This window comes from Humulus lupulus, chromosome 2 (assembly GCF_963169125.1).
Source record: "Humulus lupulus chromosome 2, drHumLupu1.1, whole genome shotgun sequence".
Lineage (NCBI taxonomy): Eukaryota > Viridiplantae > Streptophyta > Magnoliopsida > Rosales > Cannabaceae > Humulus > Humulus lupulus.
Window position 1 is genome coordinate 30,079,009 of NC_084794.1, and position 20,052 is coordinate 30,099,060.

The 20,052-nt window shown below is 31.0% G+C and overlaps 1 protein-coding gene and 1 long non-coding RNA gene across 7 annotated transcripts; both read left to right on the plus strand.

Moving 5' to 3' along the window:
- The first annotated feature begins 3,218 nt into the window (after nt 1-3,218).
- On the plus strand, nt 3,219-10,954 carry LOC133817600 (uncharacterized). Of its 6 annotated transcripts, none has more exons than XR_009885600.1 (5): nt 3,219-3,422; nt 3,578-3,707; nt 3,795-3,904; nt 4,011-4,423; nt 10,689-10,954. It is a non-coding gene; the product is annotated as an uncharacterized LOC133817600 (long non-coding RNA). The 6 variants fall into 6 exon arrangements; XR_009885596.1 differs by lacking the exon at nt 10,689-10,954 and adding an exon at nt 4,499-4,745 and having other exon boundaries at nt 3,220-3,422; XR_009885598.1 differs by lacking the exon at nt 10,689-10,954 and having other exon boundaries at nt 3,220-3,422; nt 3,555-3,707; nt 4,011-4,745.
- Nucleotides 10,955-13,999: 3,045 nt separating this feature from the next.
- On the plus strand, nt 14,000-15,898 carry LOC133815937 (protein STRUBBELIG-RECEPTOR FAMILY 8-like). The gene is made up of 4 exons (XM_062248692.1): nt 14,000-14,221; nt 14,881-14,955; nt 15,054-15,106; nt 15,693-15,898. Exons 1-4 carry the CDS (start codon nt 14,145-14,147, stop codon nt 15,764-15,766), a joined length of 279 nt encoding a protein of 92 aa, XP_062104676.1. The 5' UTR covers nt 14,000-14,144; the 3' UTR covers nt 15,767-15,898.
- The last annotated feature ends 4,154 nt before the right edge of the window (nt 15,899-20,052 follow it).

A 20,052-nucleotide genomic window follows, 5' to 3' on the forward strand; every position in this document is an offset into this window, starting at 1 on the left:
AAAATATGAGAATACGAGCTGTATATCTACTATATAAATATATGCGGTGATGACTAAATATAACTCGAATATTCCCTATCGATTAAAAGATTCCTTAGTAGTATATTTTGTCTTTTGCAGGAACTTGGACTTGAAATAATTGAGTTTTCTAAACACTGGGCTCTTGATGAGACTATGGCATACGTGAGCACATGTGCCACGTGAACTAAAAAAATAATTTTTACATTCTTATACATGTGATACATTCTTCAAATTTATAAAGTTATATAAATATATAATCAATTTTTTTCTACATCATAATATATCTCACATACTAAAAATTATATGAGATTAACTACATGATCGTAGGTGGTTAACAGAATACAAAATATTAATCACATCATGTTTTAAGATTGTTTAAATACATTTATCAATTAGTTGAAAATACTTTTTCTCAAGAGTGTTTAAATATATAATCTATTTGAATGTTTATAAAATACAGTTTTATTAAAAAGTAAAATTAGTATTTGTAAATATTTTATTTAATCAAATATTTTGTAGGATTCTTTTAAGAAAAATATTTTTTTTCGGAAGCAATATAATGTACATGAAAAATATATATAGAGAGGAAGTAATTAAAAACTAGCTCTATATTCCATTATTCTTCCTTTTGTCATTTCTAAATTTTTATTTTTTATTTTTTTATCTTACTTTATTAGCCTTTGACATAGATATTATTGTAATTATCATTCATTCATAATATTTGGTGATATATTCCATTTAAATATTACTTGTTTTAAATAATATTATTATATGTATAAGATTTCGGTTAATTATTTATTTATTTTACTTTAATGATTTTATGATTGCTATTGCTATTTCTACTTATATTTTATTTCTTAATATTTAGTAATGTATTGGATGTAAGTATTTTTTTTCTTGATTAAATAAAAGATAGAAACATTTTACTAATGAATATTTGGTTTTAAAAAAATGTTTCACATTAGTTTTTTTTTTAAATGATTCTCATTAGTTTTTTAAGTATTTAAAATAAATTTTACTTTAAATTTAATTCTTTTAAAGTATTTTACATTAAAAAAAATTATGTTTTGATCTTATTATTATTGTAAAATTCTTTATTGGCTAACTTTAATTTAGACAATATATTTTAAAATTATTGAGGAAAATCAGTAACATGTCCTTATTGATTCATGAATTAATTATCAAATTAATTTAGCTGATTTTCTATATATATATTTAAACTCCTATAGTTAATTAATTGAGAGATTATCATGAGACGTGGTACAATCTTAGGCTTACATGTTTACATAAATGTAGAAGACAATATAAGACATAGTGAAGTGTTATATATTTGTTATAATAAACTATTAAAATATTCGTTTCTGAAAATAATAAAGTAAATGAAAATGTGTCAAGCATGCACACTTACACTTCATTTATTAATATTTTGACTACAACAAATTTTTTACAGCGAGAAATAGAAAGAGATCTAATATATAGAAGCAGTGATGATTAAATAAGTTAAGAATATTCCTTATTAGTAGAAAGATTCATTATAATTTTTTGTCATTTTTCATCCCTTATTATAACTTTATTATTCAACGTTTGTTTGTTTATTTTGCTGAATCTATTCAATGTAATATTTTTAGATATTTAAGTATTTATATCTTATTTTTTAAATACAAATTTACGTGTCTATTTTTTTAAATTTTAATCTTCTACTTATTATATATGTGTCACTTATTTCTCATTTTCTTTTATCCATTAAGTCTTATTATATAAAACTTTTATATAAATATTATTATATAATTTTTTAAAATATTATTATATGACAAATGTGCACAATTCATTATACTTCTTAAAACTGTGTAGGCAATTAAAGAGATAACTTTCTTAAAAAATATATAATTTTGTTTCATCATTTTAGTTCTGACAATTTTTTTTTCTTATGATGATATATCTCATTGACTTGTGATATATTTTGTTTTCTAATTGAATGTACTTTTTTAAAATATGCTCTTTTTATTTTATATATTTTTTTTCATTTTTTTTTATCTATTAATTTACTATGTTTATAATTTACTATATATAAATGCACGATTGTTATTTTCTTAATAAATTAGAAGGAAATTATAATTTGGGATTAGATATTACTTTCATGTTTCATTCTCAAATTTTTAATCTACATCTCAGTTATTAATGATATATATTATTAAACAAACTTTACATTTATTATGCAGTATTTTTTAGGTTTGACTTTGTTTATTATAATTTTTTATATAATATGAATATTAAATTATAAATAACCTAATAAATAAATTACTAATTTATTATAAAGTAAGCTATATACATTTTGAGTAATATTCTGTAATTAGTATAAGTAATACACTAATAATAAGAGATGGATAAATAAATAAAATCAATAATAACATGGAAAAATTGTAATAATTGAATTGGTAATTATTTATTTAGATAATTACTCATTTTATTTGTTATAATTTCTCATTTTCAAAAATTGAATTAAAACTAAATTAATATAATCTAAACAAATAAAAATGACAATTTTTTTTACAAAAATATTAAAAAAAAAAAATTAACAAAAATATATTTTTTTAAATTACCGGATACGTGCCTTAGGCACGTACCTATTAACTAGTATATATATATAATTTGTCCCTAAAAGTTTAAAAAATTGGGTTATTGGCAGCAAACCCAAGTTATTACGTTTGTAACACTTAAGTATCTAAGTTATTTTATTGGTGACGAAAGTACCTTCCGTCCATGTTTTGGTACAACCGTCAATTATCATTGTTAAGTTCATTTGTGATACATAGGCAAAAATACCTAATTAAATATATATTTGTGGCGAAAATACTTAATTTAAAAGATGCTTGCAGTGAAAATAATCAATTTAAGAGATGTTTACGATAAAAATAACCAAGTTATAAACAAATTTCACACCATGTAAGTGGACTTAATAATGAAATAAACAATTGCACCAAAATATAAATGGAATTTACTTTTGCTGTCAAAAAAAATAATTTAGAAAACTTAAGTGCTCCAAATAAAATAATTTAAGTATTTTCACATTTATCCCTAAGTTTTTTTGACCCATATGATACTTTTAGAGGTGCATTTAATGCACCTTGAAAACTTTTAAGAGATAATATAGGCGCATTATTACATGGGACTCTTTCTGGAAAAAAAAAATTAATTTATTTACAGAAAATATTTACAGGCTTCTATACACACCTCTGACTATTTAAAATACTCAGTTTCATAAACCCAAGCTCCAAGTTGATTTCGTTCTCGTCCTCCTGACCACCCAACCCTATTTCTTTCAATTTGTCGGAAGACGAGTTTCCTCATCGATCGCCATCGTTTTGTCCTCCACTGGATGCCATTCCTTATCAAGATTCCAGGTTAGGTCTTCCTTCGATTATGAATTGGCAGTCGTTTCTATCTTTCTTTTGCTCCTTCGGATTCCCTTATACAAACCCTAGATGGTGGTCATGCCTCCGTTCCAATTGAGTTGAATCGAGTTCTGTTGTCAGTTTTGGTTTCTCCATTGTGACAGGGTTTAAATGGTGATAGCTTCTCTTGGACTAAGGTTGAAGAAAAAGAAGATCAGATTGACGAAGATTTGCCCAGTTCTCTTGTTTATGTTTAAAATGGTATATGGAATTATGATTCGCACCCGCATGGTGGTAAGGGCTTTCTCTACCTAGTTTTTACTTAATATTTTAAATTATTTGGGGATTTTTCAATTATGTTCGTGTTCTTGTTTTGTGCAGGGTGCATGACTGTTCAATCTAGGCAATGCATTATACATTCTTTATAAATGCAATTCTGCAATGTGCAGTAAAGGGGCTTCATTTTTGTAAACATGACATGCTCTTTGAAAGTAAGATCTGAATTCTATGATATGTTCATTTCATTCCTGTTATCTTTCTCACTATTTATCTTTAGGAGGGATTATTTGACTCATTGTATTAGAATAAGATGTGCAGCGATGAATTTTTGCAGTGCCAATCTAAAAGAAGAATTTAGAGTTCTTACTGTTGTTCCCCAATTTAAACAGAGTTGTGCTAAGCCAAATACACTTAAGTCAAGTACCACTTAAGAAAGCCTCAGAAGAAATGATTGATTTAATCAACACAACAGAAGGAGAGAAAGATCTTTCATATACTCAATTCCACTGAAGTGAAATTTAGAGGTTGTCGTTCGGACTTTCAGCTTGCATTTTCTGGTAACTGGTTTTGGTTAATATCAGTAAGACAAGGATATTTGAGCTAATTGTTGCTGCTAGTTGTGCTATGTTTTATCTAATTTATTGCTTAAAATTGTGTTATATTGCTATTGGTGAGTTCATACGGCTGTTGAGAAGATCAGGCTGCAAAGTAATAGCAAGATCTCTGTCAAGGTAAATATATACATACATATATATATATATACATAAACATTGTTAAATCTTACTTTTGATGTTTAATTTTTTTAGGCTAGAACGACGTGATGATATTATTTTTGTTGCCCCAGTCTACCTGCAGTTTTTTCTGGTCACAATATGGTGTAAATAACATTCTTATTTGATTTCTCTTTAGCCCCATTTCAGAAATTTTTTCTGATTGTAATATGGTGAAGAATGGTTACAATAGACAATGTCGAATGTACTTGATAACATCCTTTGAAGCTTAAGATCTAGCACATATATAGAAGTTGAGGTACATCTTACAAGTCAAGTGAAATTAATTTTTATTTTTTTCCATGACAAAATTAATTATTATTATTATTATTGTTGTTATTTCTGTTTTTATTTTTAATTGTTTAAGTTTCTTCAATATCTAAGGTGTAGTTTCCAATAATCTTACATTGAATTTCTATTGTTATTATTATGCTAGATTTTTTTTATTATTATTTCTATCTCTGTCTGAAGACAAGTACCTAGCAAGCACAATAGTTGAAAAATGAAGAAAAGCATATTAAAAAAGTCACCGGAGCTTTGTCTTGTATTTTTAAAATATTATAACAATGTAGATGAAGCTTATTGGGGAGTTATATTTTTTTTCTGCAGAAGCAAGTGTAAAAAAATTTAATATTTTTTTGTAACGAACAATATTTGGTGTGTGCATATATTGTTGACAAGTTTTTTGGTCAACTAACGCGTAATTAAAATAATTAATTGGAGAGCTTTCATTCAGACTGAACCATAAATAAGCCAAGAACATAATAACTACGAGCAATGAATGATAAAAAAACACCAGAAATTATAGAGGTTCGACTCTAAGGATTGGTAATGACCTACTTCCTCTTAAATTTGTATTAAACTTGAAGGTTTACTCAAGATCACAATGGATTACAAGTAGATTTCTATGTGTAAAAGACAATACATAATGGTTGTCCCATAGGAACTAGATCAAAGCGGATCTTATGGGCTTTGACAACACTTTTCCTATCTTGACAACCCTGGTCGAGTACTGCAGGTCAAGTGGGACTTCTTCCAATTCTTCGACTAGACCCATCCCTGTATCTGTAGGTTGTCCTATTTCTGGTGACTAGGCCCTGCTGGTTGGTCGGTATAGACTACCTTGCTTGCTTTTTTGACTGATGAATTATAACATTCTCTGGCCACCAGCTGGTTCCCTTTGAGACATCCTACACTTGCTCGGGTTGGGAATTTGAGCAACAAGTGGAAAATTGAGGATACTGCTCGGAGGTCATATAGGGTCGGTCGCCCTATCATGGCGTTGTACGGAGAGGGAATGTCAATTACTACGAACAAAGCCATTACCGTGTTGCTCTTAGGTGTTGTCCCTATTGTTAAAGGCAGCCATATGCTTCCTGCGGGGGCCATGCCGTTCCCAACACTTGTTTTCTCATGCTCGGCAGTTGCCTGGGTAGGATTATTCACCTTTCGTTCAGCTTCCTCTAACTTGATAAATTCGTCTGCCCTATCAAGGAATTCTTGAGTGGTGCGCGCTGACTTCCTCTTCAAGCTACTCTAGAATAAACTTTTTACCTTGACCCCTGAATTGATGGCTATCAACTTACCATAATCACTAAGGGACTTTACCTTGGTGGCCTCTTGCATGAAACACTGAATGTAATCTTTAAGAGGCTCATTGTCTCTTTGTTTGATATCCACCAAATCATTTGGCTCGGCTGGAATGGGCATTGCCGAGGAGAACTGAGAATAGAATATGCGGACGAAACCGTCCCATGACGTGATTGATCCTGGCTATAGCTTGAAGAACCATCGTTGGGTGGTTGAGAAGATCCTGCACCTGGCATCATCTCGAACCCCCTGGAGGTCAGTTTGTAGTTCAAAGTGATGAACGTGGGATATTGGGTCCTCCAACCCAGTATACATTTTCCATGTTGGCATTTTGAATTTGACAGGTATTGGCAGATTTATACGGTCTGAAAATGGGGAACCCCTCTGTCTTTCCATTTCAATATCCATTAACTTGGGGGTTGTCAAGTCCCTTACCAGTCAGGTTAACACATCCAGCTGGGCTTGGATGGTAGGGTCTGCAGTTGCCTGAGGCTATGCTGCATTACGGACCTCATCCATTCTTGGGTCCCGAACAAGCTTAGGCAGAGCTACGCTGTTCGAATCCCGATTTTCCCTACTGCGATTAAGAGCGTCTAGAAGGTCCTCAATCCCCAAGGGACCCATGCGATTGAAAACAGGATTTGGTCGAGGTCTGCCCCCGGTGTTCTGGCTATCTGCCCTTCCTGGTATTGGAGGTTCTCCCTGGAACCCTCCACCTCGGGGTGGTTGGTTGTTAGGGATTTCCTGACCTTGCGAGACAAACAGTCCTTCAGGTTGGTTACCCCTGTCCTTGGTTATTAGGCTGGCAAACTTGGCTTGCTGCCTCATCATGGTCATACTTGTCAGCATAATGGGGCTTGTATGCTCTACTAACTTCCGGCTCATCTCTTCGGGACCCTGGTCGGTATTCTTGCTGTTGTCTACACTGACCAGGTTGCTACTGGTAGTTCTGAGGTTGACTGCCCCTGTTCTATGCTGGGACTGGGGATTTCCATCTCGTCCCGCGGCACTAGGATTCCTATCACGGTTACTACCCTGAGGTCTTGGCCAAACATCTCTGACTTGGTCCTGTCTTGTGCCACATCTTGGCAAGACCTGCTCATCTGTCGGTAAAGGTTGCCTATTGTTATTGGCTTGGGCACCCTGCTAGTCAGCACCCTGCGCAGCATTTCCACCTGACGTTCCTGCCTGAGTGATTCCAGCAGATGCAGCAGCCCCTTGTCCTACTGCAGTGGGCCCAGCAGTTTGCCCCTAACACCAAATGGGTTCCTGGGCAGTAGGTTTCCTTGGGGTACTTGACGAGAGGTTTCAAATTTAGACTCCGGAGGTTCTTGGCTTGACCTTCGGGTTGAGACCACCATCTTTGTGATAACAAAAATCTAATGTGATTGTCTTGGGCTCTCAATATAAGCACTAAAATGTTGACTGGTTTTTTGGTCAACTAACGCGGAGTTAAAATAATTAATTAGAGAGTTTTCATTCAGACAATCAATGAACCATAAATAAGCCAAGAACCTAATAACTATGAGCAATGAATGATAAAAGACACAAGAAATTATAGAGGTTCAGCCCCAAGGATTGGTAATGACCTACTTCCTCTTAGATTTGTATTAATCTTGAAGGTTTACACAAGATCACAAGGGATTACAAGTGGATTTCTATGTGTAAAAGACAATACAGAATGGCAGAATTCTAAATACCAAGCAAGGCTGCTGCGTATGTTTTCTGGTGCTGGTCGGTAGGCTAAAAGTCTGAACCCCCTCCATAGTGGTGGAAGACTTGCATTTATACTGTTCCCCATGCCCAGGAAGTTGCGCCTACCTCGCAACTGCTGCAAAATATCCCTTCCTTTTCACAGGTGGTTGTAGTCCTATTCTTCAGGAGTTTGACCGAGTTTTCAAGTGAACTGTTAGGCGTCACTACTACGAAAACACCCTTTTAGGACACTTTTTTAGGGCACTCACCTAGATGCTAGTCCTAAAAACAACTCCTGGACTTTGCGAGTCCTTAAAGAATTTATTTTAGGGCTCGCAGAGCAAGTCCTAAAAACTATGTGTGTCCTAAAAGTTTGAGTTTTTTTTAAACAAACACCTCTTGGACTTTTTAGGACTTGCATGTGTCCTAAAAGTTTGAATTTTAAAAAATTTCAAATTCCCTCCAATTTTTTTTAACTAAAATTACGAGTTCTAAAAACTTGTGTGTGTCCTAAAAGTTTGAATTTTAAAAAATTTCAAATTCCCTCCAATTTTTTTTAACTAAAATTACGAGTCCTAAAAGAATGTTTCAATGCGAGTCCTAAAAACTTATGTGTGTCATAAACGTTTGAATTTTAAAAAATTTCGAATTCCCTCCTATTTTTTTAAACTAAAATTTTATTATTTATTACTTCACAAAGAAAAATATAATACAACAGCCCATTCTCTCTCTCTCTCTCCTTGCTCTCTTCCCCCATTTTTTTCTCTCTATCTCTCTCTCTCACGAACTCCATAACCAAGCCACGGATAGTGGCACTCCGGCCACCCCCCTCCTACACGCGTCGACGCAATGGACGCAGAAGGTCGGCGACCTTCGACCCCCACTAGCCCAACCCCTCACGCGTCGCCCTCCACCGCCTAAAGTCGTTTAAAGTCGCGGTGGTGCTATTTTTCCCAAACTCTTCTGAGTGTTTTCCAATCGCCTTGAGCCACCCCGACCCAAACGAACACCACCAGTGCATTCCTTATGCTTTGGGCATCAAAACCCACTAAAGGATTGATCATTTTCCCAAACCACCACCGTGGGGTGGTGGCGCCGCTGTTAACGTTGGAGCTCTAGTAGGAGCATTGACTATCAATTAATTTTTTTAAAATTAAAATAAGACTTTTTGCGAGTCTAAAAAACTTACTTAAAGGCACTCAACAGGATTTTTAAGAACCTCAGTTTTTAAGGCTCTCAAAGGGAGGACTCGCGCCCCGCGAGTGCTAAAGGGCCTTTTTTGTAGTAGTGTGTGAGGAGGATGTAACTGGCTTCATCTGACCATACATCAGGTTTCCTGGAGAGCATACCGAGCAGCCTCTTTTCTGGTAGACACATTGCATAGCTGCTTTCTTGGGGAGCATACCAAGCAACAAATGTCATTTATTGGGAAAGTGTGTTCTTTCCAGCTTCTTTGACTATTAGACACCTATGCCATGTGTCAAGAATAAAATTTCATATGCTCCCACTATGATTCCACATGTCCAACATTCTTGCCTTGTCAGCTGTGCATATTTTTCGGATAACATATATATATTTAGATTACTATTTGAGATTTATATGAATTTTATTCAATTAATAAATAAGGTATTTTTAAATTATTGTTAAGATTATACAAATAATAGTATACATTTACAAGCGCAGGTACAATTGTTTGGAAAATCAATTTTTTTATATAAAAAATACATCTGTACCCTAGGCGATATATGGTAGGGGCGATATATCGCCTATCCTAGGCGATATATTAGCTCCAGTGGCCAATTTTTGAATTTCGTAGAATTCGGAACTAGAAACAACCCTCAACAACCTTGACTCGTTCCTGAACGTTTTTGATCGAGTTCTGGGCGTCTGTTGAACAAATAATTCAAATTTATTCATTTTTAATCATTTATTTATTCATTGAAATGAGAGTTAGTTTCACTCCTTGAACTCTATAAAAAGGACCATTCACTCAGCCATTTTATTCATTCTTCAAGCACAGTCCAGAGCTTCCAAGCTGCTAAGATTGTTCTAGAGAGAAACACTAGGGTTTTGGGGTTAAAGCTTTCAAATCTAAAGCTTTTATAAACACTTGGGAAGTGAGTTTTTGTGTGATTTCGGTGTTTGAGGTATAGATCGAGGTTCTAAGCTATTCAAGGTATTCATTATCTTCAAGTTTAGTTCATTATAGTTTCTTCTTATTCTTTCATTTTCTTCAAATCCTAACTTGTGATAGTGACTTTTGGTTAGATGTTCAATCCCTTTGAAACATAAGGTTTTCGGTAAGTTCTTATCTCAATGATTTAGATTTTCTTTTCAACTTCATTTCTTTACAAACGTATGGTTTCTTTATGTTTGGTTTTAGGAGTTCCAATCCCACTCTTGTCTCCAATATTTCAGTTTTTGGTAAGGAAAATTAGGTAGTTTAGTATTATGATCTAGTTTATGTAATGTATGATATAGTTTATGTTTGTATGATCTAACATTTCAAGTACAATAAATGGGTAAGTGTGTCTGGACCTAAGGTGTCAAATGATGTATGAAGGACTATGTTCGGTAGGCTCGGTTGCCAAAACTTTATAACAGACCTATATTCGGTGTATGACAGACTTTTGTCCGGGGCTTAATTTCTACCCCTGTATAAACACTTATCTTTTTATTATATCTGACTTGTTATTATGACCTATGACCTATAGTTATGATTTATGACTATGAGCATGACTTATGATCTATGGCTTACGACTTATGACCTATGACTTATGATTTAGAGCATGATTTATGATTTATGACATAGATTATGATGTAGAATTATGACTTAAATTATGATATGATCGAGATGTTTGTGTTTGTATGATTTTGGTGAATTTATGTTATGTTTGATTATATGACTAACTTTTGTTTGTATTTTCCTTACCGGGCTTAGAAGCTCACTCCTTATGATGTTATTATTTCAAGCAATTAAGGATAGAAAGGTCAGTGGTGAGTGGGGCCTAAGAGCTTCGTGATGTACTCGTGGGGACCATATAGTCGAGGAAGATCATGCGGGCCTATGTTTTATTAAAGAATGTTTATTTTAGATTTTTATTTAAATGTTGCTCATTTTTATATTAAAGACAAGTATTTTATTTTTGTAAAAACCATGGATCCATGTATTTATTTTTAAGTTTTTATTAAATAAAAGAGCAATATTTACGATTATGACCCAACGCTGTGTTCTTGGTAATCTATGAGAAATTAGGACGTTACAAATAAATCACAATTACGAACGTATTTCATTTTCAAGAATGAGCCATATATATATGTATAGTTGAAAATATACAAACTTGCAATTCTTTTAAGTTCATGATCATACGTCCTTATCACATCGATAAGAAATTATGAAATAAAAATCCAATAATGATTAAAAAACACAAAGTGAACATAATCAAATACTCATTATCAAAATAATAATAAAAAAATTATCATACATCTTGGACAAAAAAATATAACTATATATCATAATAATTTACATAGACAAAATAATTTTAAGAAGATATAAAAATTTCAACTTATAAATAATTATGAAAATTTTGAAAAATAAATGCATTAACATTCTAATGAGTGACACTTTTATAAATGATATATATGTAGTAAAAAAATTAACAATAAAATTGCACGAGTTAAAATAATTTTAAACAAAAACATCTTAAAACTAGTTGAAATATATATATATATATTTCATTTAAAAATGCAAGATATTCAAATTTATTTTTACTTCCCATATGCAAAATATATATACATATTTTCTTGAGCACCATATAAGAATTAATAATAAAAAGAATCTTCTGGTTCATCATCTAAATTTTAGGGGAATTTATACATTTCATTGCATATGATTGATCATTCAATTAATGAACTTCAGGTTCACTATATTTTGTACTTCACTAAAATTTTCAACATATACATAACCGCTATAAAAGTTTCATTTTTGTTTATATACTAGAGAGTGAAATAATTTTAATATCCTTCAAAACATATAATTGCATTGATTCTTCAAGAATTTTTATTTCTCCATTTGATTTTTGTAATGTATTATGTTCAACAACATTATATTTAACAATTTTCTCTATCAAATGGTGTGCTTGCTTTAAAGCACAATTACTTTTCAAATATAAACAACTTTATCATTCATTCAAGTTAATACACAATGATAATAATCATATTTGTTGTAGCCAAATAGGTATAATCATAATATGAATATATCACTTATTTTTTTGTTTCATTTATTTCCAACAAGTGGTAAAATTTATTAATGAAATAAATCATTCCTTATTTTTATGACTTGATATACTATATAATTAAATGTACGACCGATATATATTATAAGTCATTTTTTGCCACATTCACAATTATATAGAAATTGTACATTTGGTACATAAAATATGTTTAACTTTAGCTAGCAATATATTGTGTTAAGGTTTCATCAAGAACCTTTTCAAATAATCTTTGTGACTTTATAACACTTTATAGAATGTAATTATAAATTACATTTTGATCAATGACAAAGTTTACTATAGTACGAATAATTTAGACATTCACTTTTGAGAATGTGTAAAAATATTAATTGACATAAGTAGTGACTATATATTTTTCTTTTCACCAATAATTATTTAAGTGTCATTCACTTCAGGGAATAATATTAAAAAGACATTATTTGCTTCTGGCAAGAAGAATTACATATATGATAATATGACTAATTTGGAATATCGATACTCTTTAAGATAACATTTCATTTTCTATCATTCTCTTCAGGGAATGATGTTTAAATATTTTAAATGTATAATAAAATTGACATACATGTTAAATTCTTCATTGTACAATTCATATATATTCAATTCAATAATCAAAGATATTTTCACTAAATCAATATGCATTTTCTTCAATTATATTCTCATTATTTCATAAATTGATGTTTTGATGCAATTTTCTAAAATGTTTTTGGGACTTCAAAAATTAGTCTCCAATTGCATCAATCATGAAACATTTTAAATGTTCTTTAATTGTGTTCTTGATAAAGATGAAACATTCACTTCAGAGAATGTTCACAAATATTTAGTGATTATATTTCTTTTTCAAAGAATACATGAATATATATATAAATATATATTTCTTTAATATATCTCAATTAATTATAATGATGAATATCACTTTTGCATAATCTTCAGAATATATGCAAGTCTATAATAATTTTTTTTTCAATATGCCTTGACATGGAACTTTACAAATTCTAATTTAATTATTTGTAAATAACTATAAAATAAATACTATAGATAAATCAATAATATTTATGTGAGATAATTTTAACACATATATAAATATAACCATATTTATGATAATAAGTTATTAAACCATCTTATACAATCACAATAGTAAAATAGCAACTCATATATGTACAAGTCTTATCAAAATATACAATATGATAATGGTATAAATATACCTTCACAACAAAATATTTTTATCTCAATGAAATATGATGAAGTTTGGATGATGATTTTTGATATCAACAACATATGATGGCGGCTGAAGATTGAATTATCAAGTTTAGATTCAAGGAATGATTATGGCTAGAGACCCATGATAATATTTTGAACCTACAAACAATGGTAGTTAGAGAATCGTGCTGATAACGTGTTATAAAACTATTAAGAATATTGAAACATGAAGTATAAAAAAATAGATAGAGTAATAGAAAGATGTAAAGAGAGAGCGAAACTCTTGTATGTATTATTTCAATGGGGGAAGGATCCCTATTTATACAGATAAATAAGCCCTAAGGAAATCGGGTAACTACTCTGAATACAATTAATAATTAATAAGGATATTTTACTTTGGGTAACCTAGTAATTCTTCATTATTATGGACATCCATATATATATATAATATTATATAACAAATATTTACTTTTAGTAACATTCAATAAATGTTACTAGATTATTTCAATAGTAACATTGTAAAAATGACACAAAATATTAAATTTAGTGACATTTTAAAATGTCACTTAAATAAATATTTTTCTTAACATCTGAAAAATGTTACTAATACTAGTGCAATTTCTTTCCTGATGGCATGTATGAAATTTTGAATTAATTTTATCGGGCTTACAAAAATGTCCACTAATTTGGTTGTTTCCCTCTCATTTTTTAATAATATCAATAAATAAATAAATAATTTTTTTAATTCTAATTTATCAAATATTTTCAAAATTTAGAGACCCTCCAGTGGCACTCGCACATACATCTCTCTCTTTTCTTCAACCCCAACTTATCTGCACCCTACCGCGCCTCTTCTCGGAGATTTTGATGTCGTCGACGACGGTAGCAAATGCGAAGGGGAAAAAAAGATGGTGAGGTCGCCTTTGGCGTTCTTGGTATCGACTCCTCCCATCTCTGGCTCACCCCCTCTCTCTTTCGGGTCTAGGTATGTGATTTTTGGTCATTTGTTGATATGGGCACTGATTAAATTTTTACAAAAATATTGATTAAAAATGTTTGGTAATCCACAATCTGGCCAAATGGGCGCTAAGACACTTTCTAGTATGTTTTCTTTGTTCAATTGGTATGGTGCATTACAGTGAGACATTGAGTTTATAGAAAGGGATAACTTGTGAGGGTTCAATTGTAGTTTCCATGTATGAGAGTAATCAAGTATATAAAATTGCAGCTTTCTAATTGCATTTTTGGGTTTGAATGAGTAATTGGATTTGTTTTATTGATCCTTGTTTATCTTTGTAACAACGAAATTTCTGGGTTGGAGCTCGATGGTATGATGGATACATGCTTGCTAACCTTGTGTCTTTGAGAAATTTGTGAGAAAGCAGATAGATTTCTATTATTTTTATTTTATATTAAGGATTGAAACTATACCCACTGGTTTTGAGGTGATCTTTTGTTGTTTACTAGTGATGTGAGTGACAACAACATTCACGATTCAATTCCATATCAATTTCTGCCAAATCTTACGAGCCTGTAACATTCAACGTTTTTGTAATTGATTTATGTATTTTTTTTAATGTCTTTCCTTGGAGCAGTCACTTTTATGGTTAACTACTCGACTGATGCTGATTGTGTTCTCTACAGGAGTCTTGCAAAAACCAATCATAGTGGGAGTCTTCCTTATTCCATATCTTTCATGCCTTCTCTCAAATATTACTTGTGAGTGATTTTCTTTCTTGTATAAAATTTTCCTTTTGGTGAAATTCAGCTGCGACATATGTAGTTATCTTTGCTAATTTCTGAATTGTTGGTTTCAGGAATGTAAGTCGTAACTCACTTTCTCAGTCAATTGGGGACATTTTTTCCAATGGTATGGTAACTTCATTTCTTTTGTATCTAAGACATGTATTTTAGATGTTGTTTTTAAGGTCACAAGATTTTTATGTTTCCATCTACTTTGATTATCTGTCTTCTTTTGTTATTTATATTTTTTGATGTATTTCATGAAGGTGTGGTTTTGATCTTGTGGTAAGCAAGCATCAAATTTATATATATATATATATATATTTATATATGTGCTCGTTATGTTTTTTTTAAATTATTTGTGGGAATTAGTATATATGTTGGATTTGTTAATTTCTGCTTTGTGCTTTTCAGCCATGGATTAAATCCCTGGACACTCACACACACCTCACTTATGTTTAGTTATTGCTTTATTTGTTTATATATATATATATATATTGAACCTAAGCTCTTCATCAAATTACCCTACACTTATAAGAATTATGAAAGTGTAACGTTTCAATGCCTTGTAAATTTTATCATATATGTATAGACCATATGGTTTAATAATTAGATTTGAGAAGTTTTCTAGTGTTTTCAATCCCATATTATAGTTTCTGTTGTCTATTATTGACACGTTCATAGTCTTTATTTACATAGTGACTTTTTTTCAGGTTTACTGTTTCACATGATCAACAGGTGCTTAATATGTTTGTTTATCTATGTGTGGTTTAGCTGCGTTGTTTAATTAACTTGAATACATTTTATGTGGATGGACAAACATGTGTAAAACTTACTATTACTTGCAGATGACTACGATTATTCTTTCATAGCTACTATATAGTATGTGGCTTGGTAATGACTATGATTTATTAATACCCTTGTGTCTAAATAGGACAATAGCACAATAATGGTGTATTTTGACAGTTGATTCTTGAATAGATTGGTTTGCTTATAAATGGTATCCCAACCTCTTTTAGCATTTGAAAATGAAGCCAAGGCCTCTTAACCTTGTTAAAAATAAAGGTTGTGAGGAATGTTGTAAAACGCCCTACTATAATACTTTGTAAAATATTTGCATGCTCATAAGTAGGGGTGGCAATTCGTGTAAACGTGTCAGATTCGTGTCGACACGATTAAGGTCAACACGAACACGACACGATTATTAAACGTGTCAAAAATATGAACACGAACACGACACGATTATTAAACGGGTCAACACGACACGAACACGATAACACAATTATGACACGATTAATTATAATTATACGAAAAAAATCAGAAAACCTATGTAAAGTATTTGTGTTATCGTGTCTGACACGATTATGACACGACACGATTATTAAATGGGTCGACACGATTATGACACGACACGATTAAGGTAAACACGAACACGACACGATTATTAAACGTGTCAAAAACTCAAACATGAACACGACACGATTATTAAACGTGTCGTGTTCGTGTTTACCTTAATCGTGTCGTGTCGTGTCATGTCATCGTGTCGTGATCCAAATTGCCACCCCTACTCATAAGCTTATAGAAGAAAATCCACTTATTATAAAAATCTTAGTGGGGCCTTGCTAAAACATGCAAGTTGGGCCCAATAGTTTAAAAGAAAAATAAAAGTTTTTATGCAACGTTTTAAAAATAATTAAAGTTAAAGTCTCACCGATAAGTTCTAAAAATTTAAAATAACATAACATTATTCTTTATAAATTTGTGTTTAAAACTGATCGTTTCTCATCCATAAGATGCCCTCACGCCATACACACGTGCCAAAGAGAAATCCTGTTTGCTACCTGGAAGGGAAAGTAAAGGGGTGAGCTAAAAGCCCAGTGAGGAAGTACAAATAACACACAAGTAAAACACGACAAAACATATTCACACTCATACATCGTCATACATCATAAGTATCATTATCATAACCATCATCATCATCATCATAAACATAAACATAATCATCATAATACAAACATCATATACATAGTCATCATAAACATAACTCCATAACATAAACATCATATACATAGTCATCATAAACATAACATCATATTTTTGTGAACATGACCCGCTAACTTGTCCATGTCACATCTTGAGGTAAACAGGATCTCTGGTCCTTGAATAATCTCGACGCATTCGTCCTATGAGTTGCGTCTTCATATCCTTAGTAACTCGGGTTACGTCTTCTCATCCTTAGTAACCCCTCTTTGTTGTGTCGCGTTTATCACGCAAACAACCATTGCATAACATACAACATTCAATGACATTCAATCCAGTCATATCAACACAAATTAACATTTCATAATTCGTATCGCAAAAGTATCATCATACATAACATTCTTATTCATACAAGCCAACCTTACCATTTACAACATAAATAACCAAAGTTTCTATCTAACTTCCTTACCTCAGGTCCAAGCAAAACACAACTGACGAACTTCACAACGAGCCTATACCATAATCAAATAACATCCTTCAGCATCACATACGACTCTCTTGTGGCCAACCCATATATCCCATGTGTGCATGAGAAGACTACTTAAAATTTCTAAATAGGCATAATTACACATAAAATCACTAAAAGAATAATGCAAATTATACCTGTGTTACATGCATGGTTTTTAAATAAAAATCATATGGTTAAATACTAAACACATTTTTTAATGTAAAAGTGAAATTGCATGCGACATGCATACGTAGGAATGTTATTAAAAAACACCGTTAAAAACAATAATTCCTACGCGCTTATTTCTATTGTTTGAAAATAATGAATTAGTAACATACTTTTATTACCATTATTTATCTCTTTAAAATCACTAAGTTAATTAAACCTCTAAAACATTATTTTTATTTCATGAAATAATTTATTTTAACCATTTAAAAATATAATAATTCCATTATTTATTTTTAAACTACATAAAAATAATAAAGGGTATAAATTATGTAAAATACTTATAATTTAACATGTTTCCTTAGTAACAATTTAATCGAATTAACAAAATTACAATCTTGGTGTGAGAAAATATAATTTTTAGGTGTGGAAAAAAATATTTTACTTGTATTATTTTAAGACTTAATTTTTTTAAGTAGAATAAATTCATAAGTGATAATCCAATAATTATTTTTAAAATATTTTAACTAAACTTTCAGCCACTATATTTAATTTATTTAAAAATCACAAGTAAATTAAATTCAACATTTTTCTTAATTAAAATAAAGAAAAATCATATCCATTAAAATGAACACTCGTAGTTATATTAAAAATACAATTTTTAATATTTTCATAGTTTAGGGTATTAATTTATTTCAACATCCACACAAAAGTCCTTTTATTTAAAAATACAATTTCACAATTTTACTAAAATTCCAGCAACAAAATATATCTTCAAAATCACCATTTTATTTTTTAAAAACTCATATTTTCTCTAAAAATATAAAAAAATATGTAGGTAATTATTTGAGCAAAAATATCATTTCAAGGCATATTAAAGTTCCATTAATTTCTTGAAAACGTAATAGCCCTTAAAAAATTGTTTAAGCATTCAAAAACATTATTCTCATCATATTGACACCATTTATACACAAAAATCAGCAAGTACTTCAAATCATAAAATTTATCAATTTCATCATGCCTTACAAAATTCACACATTATTCATGCATGTTTAATTCACATAATTAAACACAAACCCTAGCATGCTTCTATCATTTAAGTAATCCAAAAGAAAACACCACTAGCATATACCCATTTAAAGTCTTACAAACACTCTATCATGTTTCTAATGAGTATATACATGACATCAAATAAAATAGGAATGACAAACATGTATCAATAATATAAAATACCAATATCCATATATGCTTTCACATGAAACCTAACATGTTCCTATTTCCCAAATAACTTGACCAAAATCATAGAAACATCAAAGGAAGCATAAGCAAAACTCAACATGTATTATCTACATATGCCTTGGGTGAGACCTATATAAGATTCATACTCTTGAATCCAAAAATATATAACCACCTAACATGTTTCTCATCAAGCCATCATAACAATAGTGCAACACATTCACCAAAGCCAAAATAATCAAAACATTAGCTTTCTTTCAAAACATGATTTTTGAAAACATCCATCAATATCAAAGCAACACAAACATAATATCCCTACCCAAAACATCAATCCACATTCAGCCACGATCTCTCCAAAATAACAAAGATAAAACACAACAACCATAGATTGAGGGAGCAAATCCAATACCTCTCTTGATAGAAATCAAGAACCCAAACTAGAATCATCACCTTGCTCAAATCCTAGGGGTTTCGAACACCATAGAACCAAAGAAAGAAAACACGAATATGCTTAGATTAAAGAAGAAGAAGACTCTTAACCAAGAATTTAAAAACACCATAGATGAGTACATACCTAGAGTTTTGAAACCCTTTCCTTATCCTCCTTCTCCTTATTTCTTTCCTCCTTCTCTCTAGAAAATGGCAGCTCCTCTCTCCCTTTCTCTCTCTAGCTCGCCCACTCTCTCTGTTGTGAATCCTTGATCAAATAGCTTAAGATCAATTTGATAGAACTTTAGACAGAAAAACTTAAAGAACAGAGGAGAGAAGAAGAAAAGAATTTGAATGAAATAGCCACTTTCTTTATTGATGAATATCAATCCACATTACAATCTTAAAATACTCTCAACAATTTTTCTCTCAAGGTTAAAATCTAATACAATGTGAAAAACGACATTATTTTTAACCTGTACAATGTATGGTCTATTTATAGAAAACTAGACTTAACTAACCTTACTAACACTAGTAAAATAGTTAAGTTGTTATTAACATAAATGTACAAGTCAGCATAGTTGACTGGACCAAATCACTACAAATCTCCACCTTGGTACAGTAACTATGATATTAAAAACAATAATGTGGCTGAACTTTTGACTAAATAGTGAACATAAGATAACTTGAGATGAATCAAATCCAAACAGTAGTAGAACTTGCTTCTTGGTACCACCTTAGTGATCATGTCAGAT

Coding starts and splice junctions, on each gene's coding strand:
- LOC133815937 (XM_062248692.1), top strand. CDS start 14,145: ATGGTGAGGTCGCCTTTGGCGTTCTTGGTATCGACTCCTCCCATCTCT. Junction 14,956..15,053: donor CCTTCTCTCAAATATTACTT/GTGAGTGATTTT, acceptor TGTTGGTTTCAG/GAATGTAAGTCGTAACTCAC. Junction 15,107..15,692: donor TGGGGACATTTTTTCCAATG/GTATGGTAACTT, acceptor ACTTTTTTTCAG/GTTTACTGTTTCACATGATC.